The sequence below is a fragment of the Mastigoproctus giganteus genome, chromosome 12 (genome assembly GCF_048544385.1).
Source record: "Mastigoproctus giganteus isolate SK-2022 chromosome 12, ASM4854438v1, whole genome shotgun sequence".
Lineage (NCBI taxonomy): Eukaryota > Metazoa > Arthropoda > Arachnida > Uropygi > Thelyphonidae > Mastigoproctus > Mastigoproctus giganteus.
Window position 1 is genome coordinate 139,553,428 of NC_143586.1, and position 23,673 is coordinate 139,577,100.

The 23,673-nt window shown below is 39.4% G+C and overlaps 1 protein-coding gene across 1 annotated transcript in view; it reads left to right on the plus strand.

Annotated features, from left to right (window-relative positions):
- The window catches only part of LOC150077459 (protein toll-like), a 48,888-nt gene that overhangs the window by 7,930 nt on the left and 17,285 nt on the right, over positions 1 to 23,673 (plus strand). The window contains exons 3-5 of the mRNA XM_090385909.1: positions 2,752 to 3,302; positions 12,379 to 12,514; positions 22,128 to 22,316. Coding sequence (XP_090242035.1) covers positions 2,752 to 3,302; positions 12,379 to 12,514; positions 22,128 to 22,316 — 876 coding nt within the window. The remainder of the gene's footprint in view (positions 1 to 2,751; positions 3,303 to 12,378; positions 12,515 to 22,127; positions 22,317 to 23,673) is intronic.

Sequence of the window (23,673 nt, forward strand, 5' to 3'; positions counted from 1 at the left end):
TACGGGCAGCAGTTCGTCGAGCAGTGGAAAAAGTTGCCCCCCGAAAAGTAGCAAAGGCCGTGAGTCTGGTAAAGTTCAAATGGGAACTGGATGGTTACCTTATGGGAATAGAACCGATATAAATATTCTATTTTATTATTGTTTTTATTATTTATTTTATTTATTATTATTATTTTTTATGTAAAATATCCGTTTTCTTGCACATTTGACCTTATTAAACGCACTGAACCGGAATTTTTCCGTCAGGTAATCTTTTTCCAGTTTTCAGACGTCCAGTGGCAGTTCCTGTGCCCACAGCTTCTTGCTTTTAGTTAAAAAGTAAGGTTGTTTGCTGCTATAACTCCTCGATTGATATTACTGTTGTTATTACTTACTGATATTACTCGATTGATATTATTGTTGTCAAGGGCACTACTGACACTATGCTACTGCAACAGGATCTGGAAAGGTTGAGCAGATGGGCTGAGAGGTGGCAAATGAAGTTTAACATTGACAAATGTAAAGTACTACATATGGGAAACAGCAACCCCAGAGCACCGTATCAACTCTGTGGTACTACACTGACAGTGGTAGAGAATGAAAGGGACCTGGGGGTGGTTGTGCAGGCAGATATGAAGTTTTCTGAGCAGTGCATACGGTCTGCAAGAGTAGCTCATACCGTCTTGTCAATGATATACAGGAATTTTTCTAGCAGGGATAAGGAGGTGATTATCCCCTTGTATAAGGCAATGGTCAGGCCACACCTTGTGCACTGTATACAGGTCTGGAGGTCTCATTTTAAGAAGGATGTAGAGCCGTTGGAACGAGTACAGAGAAGGGTATCCAGGTTAGTAAATGGAACAAAGGGTTGCTCTTACGAAGAAAGGCTTAAGTTTTGCAAATTACAGTGTCTGGAGACTAGGCACCTGCGAAGTAATCTGATTGAGGTGTATAAAGCCTTTAATGGTTTGAGCATGGTCAATGCTGATGGGATTCTTCCTCTTGCTCAGAATGACCTGAGAGGGCATAAATTCAAATTAAGTAGAGACAGATGTAGGATAGATGTGCAGAAGTTTGCCTTTAGCCAGCGGGTAATTGGTTGGTGGAACAGACTTCCATCCTTTGTTGTAGAAGTTGATAGCGTAAATAAATTTAGGGCTGAGCTGGACAGGTATTCGGAACGAACGGAGGGATGAAATGGAAGCGGTTTTTTTTTTTTTTTCTTGGCTGAAACTGCATATGACGTAGCCCAGTCGTCAGGAGCGAGAGTGCATAGCACGCATTCCTTGAGTGGACCGGGGTTCAAGCCCGTGACTACTAAATACGATAAATATTTGTATTGACGATTTATTGTAAACTCTACTGACTTGGTTGTCGTGCCGGAGTATAAACAGAAAATTTATTTATAAGCTTGGTTTCTTGCATCATATGCCTCTACTAATGCTAATGCTAATAAGCTGGTCGCAGGCAGCAGTCTGCGTGTGTAGCACTGTGGTGTAATCACCATCCTTCCCATACTCGTTGAAAACCGGCCAAGTTCGGATCTCGTCTATGACGCAAGGAACTTTAACGGGCCTTTATCACTCCGTGGCTGAGTTAGTCGTGGATAGAAAGTTCGCCGCCCATAAAATTCGGTTTTTCGTCCAGTAAAATAGGCAAATCGACCAGAAAACATTTATGAACATAACACACATGGGCTTATTCACAGGTTCGGACTTGCGGAGCCCTAATAAGGAATTTTTTTTGATAGTAGGCGCCACGTTTATCTCTACTTAGCACACTGGAATTTTTCCTGTGATAATTATGTGGAGTGTCATGCTTAAAATGCCGACAGGCAATAATACTTCATTCGAGTGACCATTCCCCCTCCTGACACCACGTGGAAAAGACACAGGTTCGAATCCCAGCAATGATGCGAGGGATATGTCTTTGCACTTTTTGGTTGAGTTAGTCGGTCTCAGACAAGGATAGCAAGATTTATTCTCCCAGAAACTCGCTTTTTTCGTCCAGCTAAACAGGAAAAGAGACCAAACAACCATTGGAATTTATGGACATAATACATATGGTTGGAGAAGTTTTTCTACAGTAACGAGTAACAGTAATATGACAGTTTTTTTTTTTTTTTTTTAATAGGCAATATTGTAAAACTTCCCATAAAATATCTGAATCATCACTGACACTAGAAAACGAGATGTGCTATCCTCAATGTGGTTAAAAAAACCGTTTTGAAATCTAGACGCAATAAGTGGGAAAAAAAGTGTAAAACCATGGATAAAACCTCGTTCAGTATAATGCGAAATGCAGTATGTCAAGATACATTATTCACATTATCAACAGCTCTTCTGCCGTTATGTTTCGCAATGAAAACATACCGTATTGTTGTTGTTTTTGGGTTTAGGAGCTTCGGCGACTAAGGCCATGTTGCTCTGTGTATATTGTCTGTAAATTGCAAGTGTTCTGAGGTCGATTTTCTGTTTGCTGGACGAAAAACCCGAGTTTCCTGGAGGAAAAAACTATGCTACTCTCGCTCAGACCAACTAACTCAGCCACGTTGTGAAAAACATTGTGTAACTGTATGGTACTAGTAGCGCAATTGATAAGTTTGCAATTGTTATTTGAAACATCACTTTTTCCCTTAGAATGTAAGTTGCATAACATTTCTGGTATAATACTGTAGTGCAATACATCTGTGGTAACTCATATAAGTATAGTTAGATTAAGGGATGAAAAATTCTGAGAGAATGTATTTACTAGTATTTCTCTTTTGTTTAGGCAATCCCTGGTCTTGCGATTGTCTCCTCACAACCTTTGCAGAATGGCTAGAAGGTCGATCTTCTCCTGTTGCTACCGACAGTGCACAGTGTGCTTCACCACCCTGGTGGAAAGGTAGGCCTTTGAACAATCTGACAGTGGATAATTTGATGATGTGGAAGTGTCCTGGACCATGCAGCTGTAAATGCGTAAGTGAAAAAGAAACATACAAATATTTAGACGTAAACTGCAGTTTCTTAAATTTGGACCAAATTCCGCAGGAATTATCTGTTTACCTTCGGCAACTTATTTCAACTAACACTTCCGTCAAACAAATGATGCCTCGGGCACGAGAGCTCAATCTTGAATATAATGGATTAAAAGTGATTGATGACTCTGTGATTAATCTGAATCTAACAGTTCTGAAATTTAAATATAATTTATTAACCAGAATGCAAAAGAGTTTATTTGAATCAAAATCTTTGAAAGTGGCAACTGTTTCCCATAATCCATGGATATGTGATTGCGAGACAATGGAATTTAAACGCTGGCTTGTACTCAAAGATATTCTGGTAAGCTACATATAAGCTATTAATCAATGCATATTATCCATTAAATAATTACTATATTATGTTAGTAATAAGGAAAATTATTTTAGCTGTCATAAAAACAACTCGCTGACAGCACAGCGGTCATGACTTCCCCACATCAGCGCAAAAGGCTAAATTCGAATCTCACAATTCAGAAAGATTTTTTTTATGGGTTATTTTTCACACTTTAGCGGAATTATTCGATCTCAAGCGTTTTATCAAGAAAAACATCAAATCCGAAAACAGAATACCTGCTATTTACAGCAACAGTACACTGTCCCAATGTGATCATAAAGTCTTTGCTACATTTCTTTATCGTCTTATCTAGAGACTTCTTATAATCAATCTTAGCTTGCCTGACCCTTACAACGAAGCCTTGTCAGAGTCGGAGTTACTTTTGCACAAAGCAAAACAACGGCGTCGCTGACATATAACCATTTTATTACTGTTAATTTTTTAGGTATGTTCACATATGCCTAAAATGGCTAGTCTTGGCCACGACCATCAGTCTTTGTATCTATCTTTGGTCCTTGATGTTGTGGCAGACATTCTCTCAGATATGCCAGCAAAGCTGTACTTGCTACCTGGGAGTCTAAAACGCTAATGGAACTGATATTCGAATGACACTCAAGTCAAGAGAACCCAATTTTGGTGAAGTCCGGACGGTCTGTGACAGCCAAATCCTCTATTTGCACCTTCACGATGGTGGGACTGTTAGTAATCCTGGCTATAACCCCCATGCGCAAGCACACTATGGGTGACCACCCATGTGTGAACCAACGTAAGCAAAGGTTGAGGTGTGGACGAATGCTACCAATCTGTGTTACCAGGCAATACTATATAGTAGATTACTCTCATCAACCGGTGCGATACCACTGTTTATTGGAGGCTTGAAGTGGTGGAACTCGTGTTCAGTCTCCAGAGCTAAGTTCCGGTCAACCCTTCCTCATCTCTTCCATCATGCAGTATGATTCTTTTAAGGTTATGATGGACATCATGGCGAGATCCAATCTTCCATACATTTCGAGGGTACAGCTCTAAAACGGTGTTCGCAGGCCGGCCGCTAGTTAGTACACCGGGCTGAACCTATTGGTAACTCTCTAGGAGGCTTCCGGATCAGCTAGTGTATAATCTTGCTACCTCTACTCTGCCAGATAGTGACTGGAGGGAGTCCGAGTAGTGCGTATGCGGAGGGCATTGTCGAGGCAACGTTATGTCAAGGATCTGGGTACATTCTTACCATGTTAGTAAATTAATAAGAGGAGTTTACCTCAATATAGTACGTGGAACACTTCCGTATGATACCCTCCAGAAATTAAAACGGAAAAAACGAAAAAATCGACAACTTACCGGTACATTAAAGTATAATATAAATAATTAAAGTAAAATATAAATAATTAAATAATCAATTTAACACAATTCAAAATCAATTCAAAACAATTAAAATTCAAATTAACGCAATTAAAAGAATCTAACGAAAATATTCAAAACGATTCAAAAGGAAGGAAAATCGTTTTGAATATTTTCGTTAGATTCTTTTAATTGCGTTAATTTGAATTTTAATTGTTTTGAATTGATTTTGAATTGTGTTAAATTGATTATTTAATTATTTATATTTTACTTTAATTATTTATATTATACTTTAATGTACCGGTAAGTTGTCGATTTTTTCGTTTTTTCCGTTTTAATTTCTGGAGGGTATCATACGGAAGTGTTCCACGTACTATATTGAGGTAAACTCCTCTTATTAATTTACTAATATTATTATCAACGTAGAACATATTGAGCATTTCAGCTCTGATTCATACTATCTAATTCTTACCATGTGTACGCCATATACAAAAATTTCATTACTTCATACAGCATGTAACCCCCCCCCCACACTTTTTCTCACTACTGAACACACCATGAATGATCAAACTAATAGAGAAAGCTTATCTGCGAAAAGATCTAAACCTCCCAAACACTTCCTAGTTCATTTCACAAATATACGTGGTCTCAGCTCTAATCTCAACGATGTACATTTTCACTTACAGTCTGCCAAACCTCATGTACTTTTTCTGACAGAATCTCAGTTATCGGTTGATTCAACTACTGCTCATCTCAGATGCCCAAATTATTTGCTGCATGATTCCTTTCGCCTGAAAGGTGGTACTTGTGCATATGTTCGTTCCGATGTTCCCTGTCAGAGACTTGGTAATTTGGTATCTCCTCTTTTCGATCATCTCTGGCTTAAAATCTCTCTACATCATTCTGTCAAATTCATCTGTAGTCTCTATCGTTCTCCCAACTCCACTAATCACTTACAGCTCTTTGACTTCCTCTCTTTCCAACTTGACTTTCTCCAGTCCAACTTTCCTAACAGTGAGGCAATTTTCCTTGGTGATTTTAATGTTCACAATTCCAGCTGGCTTCCGTTTTCCAGTCACACCGACCCAGCTGGTCGAGAGGCTGAGGCTTTTGCAATTAATAATGACCTCGCAGAGATTGTCCATTTACCTATCAGAATACAGAACAGTCCTAACCATACAGCCAATACCACCACTTTGCTTATTAGAGGCTTGAAGTGGTGAAATCCATGTTTAGTCTCTAGAGCAAAGTTTCCGGCATCCCTCTCCCCCCATACTTCTCTTTCAGCCCACGCACGGTACTAAATACTATAGGTTTTGATACCTTTCGTGTTTGGGGTTTTTATGAAAAAAAAAAAAAAACACGCTTCATCTTTTTCTCAGAAACGACCCTTCTAAATACACAGTCGAAGTGAGTGGTCCTTTAGGCACTTCAGATCACAACTTGGTGGTTTTCTTTTCTCCAGTGGAGCCTTTATCTCATGGCTATTCCTAACCTCGTGTTGTCTGGCATTACAAGAATGCAAAATGGGATGACCTGCGAGATTTCTTTTCTTCTTTTCCTTGGTTTCAAAAGTTCTGATGTTGACGTTTTCTCAGATCGTGTCAGTGGAATTATTCTTATAGGAATGGAATCTTTTATTCCACACTCCACTTTAAAATCTCGTCCGTTATCTAAACCTTGGTTTTCCAATAAATGTGATAAGGCTGTTCAATAGAAGAATGTTGCATATCGTTATTGGCTTGTTTCCAATTCTTCAGTTTTATTTTCTGCCTACACCAAAGCTCGCAACAACTGTAAAGAAGTTATTTTGCAAACTAGATTTTGAACAGGCTAAGAGCAGAAAACTTGCTTCTTGTTCTAATGGTAGCCGGGCATTCTGGTCTCTTGCCAAAGCTATTCGCCGAAACTTTTACCCATCTCTGTTCCCACCTGTGTAAAAACTAGATGGTTCTATTGTCACTTCAGCCAAGGATAAAGCTGACCTGCTACCATCACATTTTTCTTTCTTCCAACTCATGTATTAATGATCTTGGTAAAACACATTCCACCTTTCTCAACACTCTTCATTCAATGCCTCCTGTGGTCTTCCGTCAAAAGAATGTAAAAAGGATTTTGACGAATCTTGATGCTAAGAAGCTCCAGGTCCTGATGGTATTTCTCCACTTGTTCTCAAAACCTGTGCTCCTCAACTTGCTCCTGTTCTTTGCCGCCTTTTTTCACTTTTTATTCCAAAAGTGTTTTTCCTTCTGCTTGGAAATTTGCTCATATCCAGCCAGTGCCTAAAAAGGATGGCAAATCCCTCACATCCAATTATCGTTCCATTGCAATTACTCCTACTCTTTCTAAAGTAATGGAGAAATCAATTAACCGCCAACTCTTAAACCATCTAGAAACCTTCCGTCTGATCAACGATCGACAGTATGGATTCCGTCAGTATCGATCCACTGGTGATATTCTAGCTTATTTTACCCATTTATGGACAAATTCAATGAAAAGTTCGGTGAAACACAAGCAGTTGCTCTTGATATTTCAAAGGCTTTCGATCGTGTTTGGCATTAAAGTCTTCTAAAGAAGCTTTCATCTTATGGTTTGCCAACTGTTTTTTTTTTTTTTTTTTTATAATTGGCAATCCAGTTTTTTGTCTGAGGATAATGGTAGATGGCTCTCTGTCTTCTAACTTCAAAATTAATGCTGGTGTCCCGCAAGGTTCAGTTCATTCCCCAACTCTTTTCCTCTCGTACACTGGTGTGCAAAATTTAAGGACCAGTCAGGTTTTCACCTATAGCTTCTCGTAGGAGTGGCATGGATATGGGAAAAGCATACCAAAGGAACCTCGTGAAGTACAGAAATGATGAAGGCAACAACACCGACACAACAACCAAAACAAAACTGTACAGAGAGACTTTATTCAAAAATGGCAACATAGCACTGGCTGCCACGATACAGATACATCACTGCCAAAGAAGGAACAAAGGAAAGAGGTGGTCTTCAGTAGGAGATATGGCCACCCCTAATGTTGATGCAGGCTTCGCACCGCCTGTCCATACTTAGAAGAATGTTGTTGATAAGTTCTTGCAGTAACATGGTCCATTCCGCTGTCAGCGCCATCTTCAGCTGGTGAACAGTTTCTGGTGAGTGAGGACGTGTCGCTAGGCGTCTCCCCAGAGCGTTCCATATGGGTTCGATGGGATTTGAACGGGCAGACCAATCCATACGAACAATGTCCTCACTTTCCAAAAGCATATCACCGCTGCAATGCGATGGGGTGTGGTGTTATCATCCATAAACACGAATTCGGGGCCAATGGCACCTCGGAACAGACGCATATGGGGAAGGATTACCTCAGTACAGTAGCGTGAACCGATTACAGTACCGCTTTCCAGTATCTGCAGTTGTGCACATCCATCCAAGATAGCGCCTCCCCAGACGAGAACACCTCGACCGCCACATCGATCCCTTTCAATGATGTTTGCGGGGTGATACCGTGTGCCAACCTCTCGCCAGATTAGCTGACGTCTAGAATAACTGCTGAGACTGAATCTACTCTGATAAGTAAAGATTTTGTGGTTGTAACCTTTGGAAATAGTGTTGGTCCTTACGTTTTGCACACCAGTGTATATTAATGACATTCTTCCATTGACTGGAAATCTCAACCATAGTTTTGATAGTACATTTGCATTCCTCTTTCCAGTTGAGAAACCTTGTCCCGTTCAATCAGCTTCAACTTCTCGAATATCCGCTACCAATTCCTTAAATGCTGATCTTCAGGTAATTGTCCAGTGGGGCAAAGACAATTTAATTGATTTCAATCCTTCTAAAACTCAGTCCTGTCTTATATCACGCAAAAATGTTCTTCTACTTCTATGCTTATCTTTGGTGACACTCCAGTTTCTAGGCAAGATGATATATTCTTTTGGGGATTACCCTGACTTCTAATGTCGCACATTAGAAATACTGCTTCCTATGCATCTAAAAAACTTGGTTTTCTCTATCGCTCTCGGCGTTTCTTTTCCTCCAAACAGCTGTTCACTCTGTACAAATCACAAATTCGCCCTACCATGGAACATTGTTCCCATATCTGGGGCGATACTCCCAAAACCTCTCTCAGGCGTCTAGATTCCATTCAGAAGAAGGCAGTTACATTAAGTATGACTCATCTCTAACAGAGTGTCTCCACTCTCTGTCTCATAGACGTACTGTTTCTGCTGCATGTCTTTTCTACAGGTCCATGAGCGCTGTTTTTCTGAATTAGCTTCTATAATTCCCGCTCTCTCTTTCAAAACAGTCCGAACACGTGCCGCTACCAGCCAACATCCATTTACTGTCCAACTTCAAATTCACAGAACCAACTTTTCATCTTCCTCGTTTATTCATTCAACTGCCGTTTTCTCGAACAACCTTCCTTCATACGTATTTCCTGAAAATTAGTCTACAGAAGTTCAAGTCTAATGTCAACAAATATCTTCTTTCGTTTTCTCAACTTTCAACCCAAACACGGAACTTAGTACTATAGGTTCTAATACCTCTCGTGTTTGGGGTTTTCATAAAAAAAATCTCTATCTACATGTAACAACTCGTTTACCAGTGAACAAAATTTCGAAATTTTATATTTAGCTCTTTCAGAAAGATTTGTCGAGCCATCTCAAATATCATTAAAATCGGGCAGATCCAGCAATTATACTATTTTATTTATTTATTATTATTATTTTTTTTTTCAGTCACGTATTACAATAGGCTATTCATATACTGTGCACTGAGCGGCCACTTTGCACTTTCCTAAGTGACAGTCTATTATCATCATCTATGAAGGGATACAGGTCCTTTGCTTGTCCCATACCGTTCGATCTATCTGCAATGGATGTGTAAGTAGATTGAACTGTTTGCCTGTTATAGCTAACTTTTAACAGCTGTTGTCATCTATGTACTTATCAGGTGACCTGCTGAATTAACCATTACTTCCCATGAATGAAGTAATGGTTAATGGTTAAGTAATGGTACTGCAGTATACGAGGGTTGATCATTTAATTCACGGACTGGTACAAGATTTTATGCTTACCTTGCGAACTTTCCATAACTGCCGCTACAGGCGCTCTCCCTGACCGACTGAGCAGACTCTATGTGCACATGCCAGTACTCTTCGAGCTAGTAATGCGTGAAGAAAGTTTTTTTAGCCGCGTGTCACTAAAGATCATTTTGAAGCAAGTATCACGTTGGGCATACAGATTGAACAGCGATACATGATTCGTTATTTGTCAGACGGGCTTAAATCCAGCGTATGGTAATCAGTGTCTTGATAGGACGGCCATACTGTATTCCGGTATGACCGAACTTTCCGGTGTGAAGTGGTTTCTCCATCAAGACAATGCCAGGCCCCATACGGCTAATATTGCGCAGGCAGTGATCACTGCCATTGGTGCCGAGGTTCAGTCACATCCCCCTTATTCATCGAATTTAGTCCCGTGTGATTTCTTCCTGTTTCCACGTCTGAAGAAACTCTGAAAAGCAAGCATTTCGCGTCCGACACAACGATGCTTGCTGAGCCACAACGGAAGCACTTCGCAGTGTTTCGAAAAATGGCTTGCAAGAAGCATTTAATGCGTGGGTACGATAGCGAAAGTGTGTAAAGTTCAAGGGAGAGTATTTCGAGAAGGAGAAATCGACAGAAGATTCAGATGATGACAATTAAGATAAGATCTTGCACCAGTCCCCGAATTAAATAATTACCCCTCGCAATTGTATAAATCCCATCCATCCCAGCTGTGCTTTTTATGTTAAGCTTCGACCATTTCTCTTCTAATTTCCTCTCTGTTATCACAAAATCATTTCACTTCCTGTTAGATTTTGATGAACTTTTAGCTTTCCCATATCTAAAAAACTCCACATGCGTGAATATAGATGCAAAATACATAAATACCTAATCAGTTTATCAACAACCTGAGCAGCAGCATCAACGGCATCAAGTGAACCAATGTGATTCAACCCCTTCCTTCTACTGTTAATATAAGTAAAGAAATCTTTGCTGCTTTTCTTGGCATTCTTTGCCAGAGATTACTGGTAATCTTCTTTAGCTGGCCTAACCTCCTTTAAGACTTGATTACAGACTCGTTTAAATTTACCGTAGGCTTCTGTATTACCTGGCAATTTAAATGCATCCTATGCATTTTTTTTCGCTGCCACAAGTCTCATCAGTTCATCTGACATCCATTTAGGTCTCAGCCTAGAACGGTATTTCTTAGTTGGCATGAAAAGTCTAGTAGCTTCTACGATGACTTTCCTGAATGCTTTCCATTTCGAATTTGATGTTAGTAACATCAGATAGTTCCACTGTGTGGCATTTAGTCTGCGCGGGTAGCACAGTGGTATCGTCATCGTTCTCCCCACACCGGGTGGAAAAGGCCGGGGTTCCATTCCCGTCAATGACGCGAGGAACTTTAGTGGGCTTTTTTCACTCCGTGGCTGAGTTATTCGGTCTCAAGCGTAGATAGCAAGGTTTTCTTCTCCAGAAACTGGGGTTTTTTCGTTCAGCAAACAAGCAAATCGGCCAGAGAACACATGCAATTTACAGACAAAATAAATATGGGTAGATGTAATCATTTACAAGGAACCCTAATATCTTCTTTTTTTTTTGTGTAGAATTTAAAAACTCTCTGTGACCACTATAGTCAACCTTAGGAAAGCAAAGCCCTTCTCTTTACGCTTTATGGATGGTAATTATAACCATGGTGCTACCACGAAGACAGTACGCTCATATAAAAATTTCACCAGAAGATGTGAGTAAACGCAGAAACTTTTGTTAGTGGCTCATTTTCAATGTACACGTGACCCTCAATTTCTCTTTCATGTTTTCGTTACTGAGGATTCATATTTACCAAGTGACATTCTCAACTTTGAAACATATCTGAGCCGAAGAAAACACACATACAGTTCTCGCTACTCATTATCAGCATATCTTTTCCTTTAATGTTTGTTGTATTATTCTTGAGAAAAATTCACTTGTGTCCTTATTTTTTACCAATTAGGCATTCAAGAATGGTAAACCTACATTTCCTGCGGAAAAATATTTAGGAATTACTGGAAGATATACCCCTTGAAAATCAGAAAGTATGCGATTTATGAACAAACGTGTAACAACCAACTTTTACCATGATGTTTCTGACTTCTTAAATACGTTATACAATAATCGGTGGATTGGTCGGAACGGCCCTATATATAGAACGGCCATCACCATTCCCAACCTCACACCATTAGATTACTCTGTGTGGGGTCACAAGAAATTCGTGGTTTTTTCTACAAGAATTAACACGCAAGACGAAGTGAAAAATCGCATTCTGGAAGCATTTTGAAACAATTCAGAGTAATCCTGAAAGGATAAAAAAATGCCAGGGAATCGTAGGTTTGTCAAGCTGAATGCTGCACTGAACAAAATGGAGGCTACTTTGCACAGCTGCTTTATATGCTTTTCTTTTTGGAGGTTTTATTTCAGCTTATTTTCATGTTTAATTCGCTTTCACTTTCTATTTATGATTAATGTTTACAACCTACTCGAATATAGGCTTTTGAGCCATATTTCTGCAGGGACCTTTTTCTTATTTTAGCTGTAGATTATGCAGAATATGCTGTATTATTTGTATATATTTATATTATTTATATATTATATATATATATATATATATATATATATTATTTATTTATTATTTTTAATCAGATATCAGATATTAACATTACAAGATGTTCTAAATACGGAAATAGCTATGACAACAAATTGATTATGCATCTCACTGAATCTGACCTTTGTCCTGTCAATGTTTTATTTTACGTCTTGTTAACAGCAGGAATCACTGGTGAGTAATTTTGTCTAAATATGCAGTTACCTAATAATAAAAGTTCATTTTCACAACGTAAATTAATTTATTTTTAGAAGAATGACTTAAACATTGACATAACTTATTTATATATAATTTCTACAGATAGATGTGTATGAATGGTTAGTAAGCTGTTTCTGCCAGCTGATCCACATCACACTGGTAATGGACAAAATGGAAGCAACGAAAGACAAAAGTCGTTTTTAACCAAGGCGTCCGCACTCCAAGAAAATTTTATATGAAAATTTTATTCCATTATTCCGTAAACCCATAATCACAATTTTAAAAGTGGGAGTTCGGAAGCATTGAAAGCTTTAGCCAGTGCGATGCTGGTAAAATGTCAACTGCTGCCCTAAAGGTTCAGGATTGCCAGCATCAATATTGAATCGATGTCCATATGCAGGCATACTCCTTCTGAATATAAGAGTAACCTACATACCTGTATGCACTCCCGTGGGTTATTGAGTGGGTTTTTCTGACCGAACAGTGGAAAACAAAAATTCTCGAATAAAATCTGTTTCAGTCGATTAGAATTTTATTTTTCCGTTTTGCGTTTTCACGAGTAGTCAGCGAATATTAAAGCATTGTGCAAAAGAAAGGTGTGTGTGTGTGTGTGTGTGCGCGCGCGCGCGCCTTTATCAATGATGTTGAAGAAGGTATAACAGTAAAGTCCGGCTTAAGTTTGCAGATGATACAAAGGTTGGCAGGATTGTTAATGACAGTAATGACAGTATGCTACTGCAAAAGGATCTAGAAAAGTTGGGCAGATGGGCTGTGAAGTGGCAACTGAAGCTTAACATTGACAAATGCATATGGATAGCCGTAACCAACCCCAGAGAAACGTAGCAACTGTGTGGTACTACACTCAGGACAACGGAGAATGAAAAAGAGCTGGGGGTAACTGTGCAGTCAGATATGAAGTTTTCTGAGCAGGGTAGACAGGCTGCCAGACAAGTCATGGGGTTTTGTCAACGATATACAGGAATTTTTCTAGCAGGGACAAGGAGGTGATTATCCCTTTGTATAAGGCAATGGTCAGGACAAACCTTGAGTACTGCATACAGGTCTGGAAGCCTCATTTGGGAAGGATGTAGAGCTGCTAGTGGTGTTCTTCTGTTTTACACTTGTAAAAAATCGTGCTCCTTTAAAGAATCTGCTCATTTTCTTCTTTAAAGCTCCTTTAATAGTTGGGAAATAAATACTTTTGAGCCAGATGTGTGTTGGAACTTTTTTTTCTTACTTTTAGCTGTAGAATATGCTATATTATTTATATATTTTTATATTTACATTATTTATAAATGATGCAAGATAGTTACGCTAAGGTATAGCCTTGGCCTTGCCAAAATTCTGAAAGCAGCAATAACCCCACTGAACAACTTTAGAATGAATCAAAGAGTGGCAATAAACCCAGACGAACAACTTTAACGTTCCGATTGTATCTCTTCAAAATACGCGTTTAACACTGCTTATTCTTATTATTGCTATTATAAATTATATAGTACACTATCATCTAAAGCCATATGCGTTAACGAGATCCACAATTCTTGCTTTGTAACAATGAGCGTTGTCGTGTTGCTAGGTGTAAGGCCAATTTCATAAAACGTCACAATGCAGGGCACATATAGTTGTCGTGAACATCAAAGCAACGTTAACAATTCCATGAACTGCAACCAATAAACTTAGTTCGCACCAGAAAAACACCTGCAGACCATAAGGCCTGCTACTTCCACACTAAGAATAAGGCCTGATGGCAATATAAAATGATCAGACATCATTTTTAAATTTGAAAGTGTCTGCAATTCTTCCCAGACACGATAGGAGGGAGTACATGATGAGAGTCTTGTCAATCAATTCGGCTCTGGAGGGAATGTGCAAGGCTCAAGGGGTAGAATTTTTTTCAGCGTGGTCTGTGCTTGTTAATAGGAGAGACTGCTTCTACAGGGATGGGATACTCTTAAATAGAAAGGGTGCAAGAATATTTGCTGATGCTATCGAGGCAGTGTTAGGTGAGTCGGAAAGTACAGTGGGATCAACTGACGATGTTACCAACAATAAATTCTAAGTGGGAAGCATTCAAGGAATTAATCGTGGAAGCTACTAAAAGTTTCATACACCTATTAAGAAATATTGTTCAACGTTTAGGCCTAAATGGTTATCAAATGAACTATTGAGACTTACAGAGAAGAAAAATGCTTGGGATGCATATAAATTATCAAGTGACTCAGAAGCCTATGGCAGATATAAGCTAGTCTGTAATCAGGTCACAAAGGAGGTTAGGTAGGCAGCCGAAGGCAGATTACGAGAAATCTTAGGCAAAGGATGCTAAGAAAAACAACAAGGATTTCTTTACTTATATAAACTCTAAAAGGAAGGGGCTGAATATGATTGGTCCACTTGATATCGATGGTTCGACTGTTGATGATCCTGTTCAGATAGCAAACAAACTGAATGAGGATTTTGCATCTACATTCACACATGAGGAGTTATTAAGGTTTGAAAATGGCATTAGGTTATCAAATTGCAGCAGGGTGCTTAATGATTTTGTAATAACTGAGAGCAAAGTGGAGGAGAAATTGTTGAAGTTAAACATAAGAAAGGCACCTGGGGTGGATGGGATCTATCCAGTTATATTAAAGGAGGCGGCAAAGCAACTAAACAAACTCTTAGCCATAATTATGAGAGCGTCCTTGGACTCAGGGGAGGTCACCACGGACTGGAGATGTGCAAATGTATCCCCAATTCACAAAGGGGGAGCGAAGGGTGACACGAGTAATTACAGACCAGTTAGTTTAACTTGTTCCGGGTAAAATAATGGAGTCACTGGTTAAAGATGCATTGCAGGATCATCTAGAGAAGACTGCAGCAATAATTCAGACACAGCATGTGTTTGTTAAAGGAAAGTCTTGTCTGACAAACTTGATAGGATATTATGATGTGGTTACAAAGGAACTGGATGCGAAAAATAATTTTGATATCATATATTTGGATTTCAGGAAAGCTTTTGACACTGTTGCGCAAGGAAGACTATTGTACAAATTGGAACAGAATGGTATTAAGGGTAAGTTGCTACAATGGATAAAAGGATGGTTGAGTGCGAGAAGACAGAGGGTGGTAATCAATGGGTGCTGCTCTTCGTGGACTAATGTTATTAGTGGAGTCCCACAGGGTTCAGTGTTGGGTCCCCTGTTGTTTTTTATATTTATCAATGATATTGATGAAGGTATATCAGGCTTAGTGTCGAAGTTTGCAGATGATACAAAAGTTGGCAGGATTGTTAATAACAGTAATGACAGTGTGCTACTGAAACAGGATCTAGAAAATTTGGGAAGATGGGCTAAGAAGTGGCAACTGAAGTTTAACTTTGACAAATGTAAAGTACTGAATATGGGTAGAAGTAACCCCAGAGAAACGTACTAACTGTGTGGTACTCCACTTAAGGTGGCAGAAAATGAAAAGGACCTGGGAGTAATTGTGCAGTCAGATATGAAGGTTTCTGAACAATGCAGACAGGCTGCCAGGGCATGTTATGGGGTTTTGTCACTGATATATAGGAATTCTGCTAGCAGGGAAAAGGTGATTGTCCCTCTGTATAAGGCAATGGTCAGGCCACGCCTGAGTACTGCGTAGAGGTCTGGAAGCCTCATTTTAGGAAGGATGTAGATTTGCTTGAGCCTGTACAGAGAAGGGCAACAAGATTGGTGAGGGGAATGAAGGGATCCTCTTACCAAGAGAGACTTAAGTTCTGCAAATTGCAGTAGCTGGAGACTAGGCACCTGCGTGGTGATCTGATTGAGGTGTATAAGGCCTTGAATGGGTTGAGCACGCTGAATTCTGATGGGATCCTTCCACTTGTTCAGATTACGAACCTAAGGGGGCATAAATTCAAATTAAAATTCAAATTAAAATTAAAAAAAGACAGATGTAGAATAGATGTGCGGAAATTTGCCTTAGGCCAGTGGGCGGTTAACTGCTGGAACAAACTTCCATCTGTCGTTGTGGAAGTTGATAGGTTAGATAAATTTAAGTAGGAACTGGACAGGCATTTGGAGGGAACGGTGTGATTTTTTTTTTTTTTTTTTTTTTTTGGCTGATGCTGCATAAGCTCATACACTTGCTTTCTTGCATCACATGCCACCACTACTACTACTACTACTATCTCAAGACAATTCGGCTCCTATCAGTCAGTATTTGGCCCACTCCATGAGCCCAGTGGTATGGTAATGTTTAATTCCTAAGCAACAGCAGGCACAGAGCATTTGCCACATATGACAACCAACTATCATTCCTCTCTGAAACTGTTAGTGTTCCCAGTGTGCTCATCGTTCGGCTTACAGATTTAAAAATAATTCCAGGCTAAGCGCCGGTCACTTTTATAGTTTGAAACACCTGCATATTTCGTAATCACACACTAATGTCTGCCATTCGTTTAGAGTAGTATGCGTTCGATTCCATTCAAGGACTTATATATACATGTACAATAGCTTATGTAGGGCAGCACCAGAACGTTATTTCAACTCTGCGTGGTATTACAAGACTCTGTAAGACAGATTTTTGTTGTTGTAGGCTTTTTAGGCGCATCAGCGCGTAGGCCATATTGCGCCGTATATAATAATATGTCTGTAAAATGAGTCTGTATGTTCTGTGGCCGATTTGCTGTTTGGCTGGACGAAAATCCTGAATTTTTGGGGAAAAAAAACCATGCTATCCTCGCCTGAGACCAAACCTGAACGTAGCTACGTTGTAAAAAAGATCCATAAAAATTCTACGCGTCACTGACGGGATTCGAACCTAAGTCTTTTCCATCCGGTGTGGGGAGGAGACCAGAAATGTGTGTTATGTTATGTTTACGTTTATGCAATACAAGTATTGTTGTATCCACTTTGCCACCAGTAAGGCGGTCACGTGGAAAGCCGGCTAGTGTGGCCGTCTACACCACGAGGAGTTCGACCACAACTAGGCGTGAACAGTGAGGGGAACGATTATATCCCGTACAGAATGCTCAAAGGAAGTTTGGAGTAATTCTTAAGAAAAAAAAAAAAAAAAAAACCCTCCCGAATCCACTGGTGGAGCGAAACACCGGCAGATGCCAGCAATCCCATACCCAGCAGCAAAATTCCCTCTAGAATTAAGCTAAAGGCCAGCAAAAAAAAAAAAAAAAAAAATATGTATATATAAGGCTTTAAAAAATCCGCCCAATCAAGCCAAGGGTCAGAAAACCAGTCCTCCAGGAGTTAACATGGAAAAAGAAATTAAAATAATAATAATAAACACTTGACAGGATAGTAGAAGGAAGAAAATGATGAAAAAACATAAAGCGCCAGCATAATGGGCACTGCTAAAATAAAAGATAGAAGACATATGAACCATGGTGCAAAACGGATAGCGTTAGAATATGTTCAATCACTATTCAATGTGAATAGTGGCGATTCTAAGGTACCCTGGAGGACATTACAGTCAATACGGAAGAGCCACTTTCAGGAGCAGTAATAGAGGCAGCAGAAGACGTCAGTAGTGCAAGGTGTATAAAAAGTCTTGCCAGCACAGATTTGTAATTGATTGAAGAAGTTCAGCAGCGTGGCCAGAAGAGAAGAGATTGCAGGAGGAGCCAGCGGATGAGGGATGTCAGGTAGTAGGGACAAATAATTATGATATTAGAGTTCTCTGTAAATAATTACATCCACCCATATATTTATTTTGTCTGTAAATTGCGTGTGTTCTCTGGTCGATTTCCTGTTTTGCTGGACGAAAAATCCGAATTGCCGGGGAAAAACCTTGCTATCTACGCCTGAGACCGACTAACTCAGCCACGGAATGAAAAATGCCCACTAAAGTTCCTCGTGTCATCGACGGGATTCGAACCCGGGCCTTTTCCACCCGGTGCGGGAAAAACGGTGACGATACCACCGCGCAGACAGGATATTACGGACAGTGGTATGTTTCCAGTCTTCAAGTAGTCCACAGAGACAGAGCAAATACAAAAAAGTGGAAGGAAGCAAACTTGGCCCGCATGGAACCATGTCCAGTGAGAATAAAAAGATTACAAATTAAAAGAGTTTTCAGGCTAAGTGAAAATCATTTTTTCACGGAACACTCTAAAATAAAAGACATGAGGAATGAATTTGGAGGTAACAACGTCCTTAGATGTTACACACAACGATCCTTCCGCTGTTGAAGTAGTAGGTCTCAGCAGTTTTCAATCTTAATATTATTTTGCAAATCAATTGATAATGACAGAATAACTAATCGAGTTTCAAGACTGTAATAGAAGCCGGTTAGCCAAATAGAGGTCAAGAGGCACGCATTTATTAACGGTTCGACAAGCTCAACACATAGCAAGTAACATGCTTCTTTGGATAGAGAAAAGCTTCTTTTGGACCACTCTTGCTGGAGAGCCAGCGCCGTATGTAGTAGTACTAGTATCAGTAGTAATGAAAAAAAAAAAAAAAAGATGCAAGGAAGCAAGTTTATATAGCATCAACAAAAAAACAAAAAACAAAAGTTAACCCATCCGTACCCTTCAAGAATTTATCTAGTTCTCCCATGAATTTATTCAACCCACCCACTTCTACAACAACAAAACAAAACCTGTTCCAATAATCAGCCGCCCATGGCTGAAGGCAAATTCCGCACATCTATCCTGCAATTATCCTTCCTCAACTTGAATTTCTGCTTCCTCATGCGTGTTGAATTTATGCTTCCTCATGCGTGTTGAATTTATGCTTCCTCATGCGTGTTGAATTTATGCTTCCTCATGCGTTTTGAATTTATGCTTTCTCATGCGTGTTGAATTCATGCCTCCTCTCAGCAAGTAGAAGAATACCAATAATATTCAGCTTACTTATTCCATTCAAGAATTTAAATACCTGAATCAGATCTCCCCGCAGATGCCTGTTCTCGAGACGCTGAAATTTACAGAACTAAAGCCTTTCTACATAAGAACATCCTTTTGTTCCCTTCACCAATCTGGCTGTCCTTCTCTGCACTCATTCCAGCAGATCTACATCCTTTCTAAACTGAGGCCTTCAGATCTGTATACAGTACTTAAGATGAGGTCTTATATAAACGGATAATCACCTCCTTATCCCTGCTAGCAAAGTTTCTGCATATCATTGACAAAACGCCATGAGCTGTCTTGGAGGCATGTACAAGAAAGTATGTACAAACAGGAAAGAATACTGCCTTGTAAATAATTCCGTAAAGTTATGTAATTAAGGCCTCAAGAATCCGTTCAAGGACTAGAGGAATTCTCTTCAGTATTTGTGGCACTCACCATGGTTCATCGGGCTTTTCAGTTCACAAAAACATGCAGATCTGTCAGTGAACCTCTAGTTACTTAAGTATGTAAGGTGTGTTTTAAGCACCAAAGCCACTAAAACTATGAAGGGGGGGTGTCATTATATAGTATCTGTCTTAGGTCTGTTTGCTGGAAGAATAAACATGCAATCTTGTCTGAGACTGACTAACGTAGCCACGTTGTGGAAAAAACCCTAAAAATTCAATGTATCATTTACGGAATTCAAAAGCAGTTCTTGTCCACACGTCTTGTTAAGATGGTGATTAGAGTAGCTGCACTACCCACTTCTGCAAACAAATAAAATTACGCAGGTATGACGACAACTTCAGATCCCATTCAAATAATAAACATGTCAAAAAAAAAAAAAAAAATTACACATTCTAAAGGAAATTTGCCTCGAAGGTCTTTGCTCCCAGAAAGAGAATCAACGCCGAAGTAGCGATTCAAAATAGTCCACCATATACAACTGTGTGAGTGGGACAACAGTTTGTTTCTCTGCTATCCTGGATACATGTACTTTTAGAGGACTCTCAGAAATTTCTGTGTAGTGTTGAACTGCTCATGAATTAAGCATAACTGTACCAAAATTAGCTATTCGTGTACGCAAAAATTTCATTGCACTGATCGTAAAGGGCACCAGTTTGACTTTCTGAATTATCCCGGAAGTCAAAACAAGAGTAAATAAATAAATAAATTTTCTGTTTATACTCCGGGACGACCAAACAGTCAGAGGAGTTAACAAGGTAGACAGAATACAAGAAACAGCACCGTATTCAGCAGTCACGGGCTTGAACCCCGGTCACTCAAAGCACGTGTACTTATGCACCCGCGCGCCTGACCACTAGGCTACGGCGGCCCTGCAGTACTTGTTGAAGACTACTTTTTTTTTTTCTTTTTTTGTTAACCAGCACCATTCTTTCTTTTTCCTTTCTTTTTTTCCCCCTCTTTATCCCAATAGCACCATGTTTTTTTTTTTTTTCGTTTTTTTTTTTTTTAGTTTTTTTTTCTAACCAGTACTACTGGAATTTATTTTTATTTATTTATTTTTATTTTTATTATTTATTTTTTTCTTTTATAACCAGCACCACGGGTTGTTTTTTTTTTTCCCTGGAATGGGCCTCAGAGGATCCCAGCCCACCTTTTGGTAACACTAGGTGGGTCAGAGTCTCTTTTAAGACAGTATGTGCTTTACTGGAACTAGCCCATCTTCCCGTGGTGTGAACGAGTCATCTCTCCAGGTGACTGATGCTTCTGGGTAGCCAAGCGGCCAGAACATACACATTACTCACATAAACCTACACCAGTCACATTTTTGGCCCTTTACAGTTGATTCTGTTCTTCACAGAGACACGAGACGGAGTTGAAGAGACGTTCCAGGTGCCGCCCTATACATATTGACATGCCCACATGTATTCTAAAAGAAAACGATCCGCTGATTACAAAATTATCAAAATTATGCTCTGTATCATCAACTTTAGTAACTTAATGAACGACCAAATTCAAATAACATACTGTAATACAAGTTGATACATAATTCGCAATTATCTTCCGTCCATCAAGAAGTCCACGCTCAGCTGCTTTAAACGATGGCAGAGATGCTAGTTCAGTATTATGCAGATTTTATCAACACGCTCAGTGTGTTCACCAAAACTTTATCATTTCTTTACTTTTTATTATTCTGAAAGCTTTATTATTTCTCACCCATGGACAACCAAATGTGAGAAATAACAAAATTTTCAAGCTGCTCTCTCCCAAGATTGGACAAACCGCTGTGCCACATAGATATGACATTCTAAAGCAATCTAAAGTAATAGCAATGTTTTTTGACCCAAGAAGTCCAACACCCAGTTCAAATAATCAAAGTAGGCTGAATCCGATCAGAATATTGACAATAAATTGATAAAAATAAATTATTAAAATTGAAGAGAGATAAAATAAACAGTTAAAATAAACATATTCAAGCCTGACTACTGAATATGGTGCTGTTTCTTGTATTCTATCTACCTTGTGAACTCCTCTGACCGTTTGGTCGTCCCGGAGTATAAACAGAAAATGTATTTATTTATATATCGATAGCTTTCAGGAATAGGTTGCCTTTCCTCAGTCGAAAAACGTTAGTACAAAAATTAATAAAGAATGCCCGGTATGGTGGTCATGCGAGGTGAACCGCGTGAACGGGTGCTGGCAACAATTAGCAGTTGGAAAATTTGGGCAGCATACCAAGCGTTTTATATATATAGATTATATGACAAAGGTAATAATCTGCTTAATCAATCAAGATTTTTTGTTCTCTTTTAGTTGCATTAATTTCTATACCTTTGAGCTATACAATGTATAAACGCTACTTCATGAACATCAAGGTATGGTTATATGCCCATGGATTCGCTTTTACTAAGGAGGAAGACCTGGACCAAAACAAGATGTTTGATGTTTTTGTATGTTACAGCAGCAAAGATGAGTCCTTTGTGGTATCCCAGATTGTGCCAGGTGAGCGCTATGTATTTCTTTCTTCACGATATTTATTTTAAAATTATTATACGTATTATTATTTAAAATACCTGTAGTGCAGGGGTGATAAACACAGTCTTCCCAGAGCCAGATTGTTGTTGTTGTAGGGTTTTAGGAGCATCAGCGACTTTCGTTGTAGGGTTTTAGGAGCATCAGCGACATATAGAGAAACCATATATATTATGTTTGTAAATTGCGCATTCTGTGGTCGATTTACCTGTTTGCTGGACTAAAAACCCCGAGAAAGAAAATTGGAAATTATGCTACCCTTGTCTGAGACCGACTAACTCAGGCAAGTTTCGAAAAAAGCCAATAAAAATTGCTCGCATCATTAACGGGATTCGAATGCAGGTCTTTACCACTCGGTGTGGAGATGACAGTGATTATACTCACGAGGACTATGGTGGAGGTGGATTATCAGATAAAGTTCAATGCGGAATTCGACAGTCACTTGTTGGCAGTTGAAAGCATTAGCAACAGAGAATTCCCCCCATTTTTAGGTACATGCAGAAAAAGTCAGTTTCCTTGCATCATTTAGCCAGTAAAATACGAATAATAAGTTATAGCCAACGTGATACTGGAGTCAGAAAAGCTCGTCGATTTTTTTTTTTTTTTATCGTATGATGTGAGCAATACACGAAGGAACCAGTTTTTTACTGCTTCCTTCATGTATCGTGGCCATGAGGTCCAATCGGAGAGTACAGCACCATCGTTACACAAGCCCGAGACGGGATTCGAACCCGCGACCTTTGGGTTGCCAGGCAGGCACTTTACCTACCCGGCTAGCCCGGTCAACAGCTCGTTGATAGCAGAGGCAAACGGAGATTGAAAAAATTTGTGCAGAGTAACAAAAATGGTACGAAAAGTCAGTCAAACAGCAACCCACTATAGCGATAGTAACGAAACAGGCATTTTACAAAGCACAACTCGTCTTATCTTTCCACTGATGGGGAATCGCAGCTAACGGCAAAACAGGATTCCACTGCTGTCATCAAAATACAAGGTATGGTTACAGTAGGCTCAGAAACACCAACACTAGGCAGTGCAGGTTTAGAAAAGGGCTCTGAACTGACGAATCCCAGTTCTTTTTACTTTACACTAATGGGAAAACCGTTTGAGTCGATGGACATTGTTGAATATGGCAGATTTCAACAAATGCCGTATGATGGAGTGCTGTAATGGTGTGGGGAGTGTTTTTTCGATGCGTAGTAGGTACGCATCCAAATAAACGAAACCTGCGTAGTTCGCGCAAAGAAAATTTAACAAGTAGTGCAGATTGTCCGCGCGTATAGCACAATAGCTCGGGGTTTTAAACACAGTCCTCCCAGATTCAGGT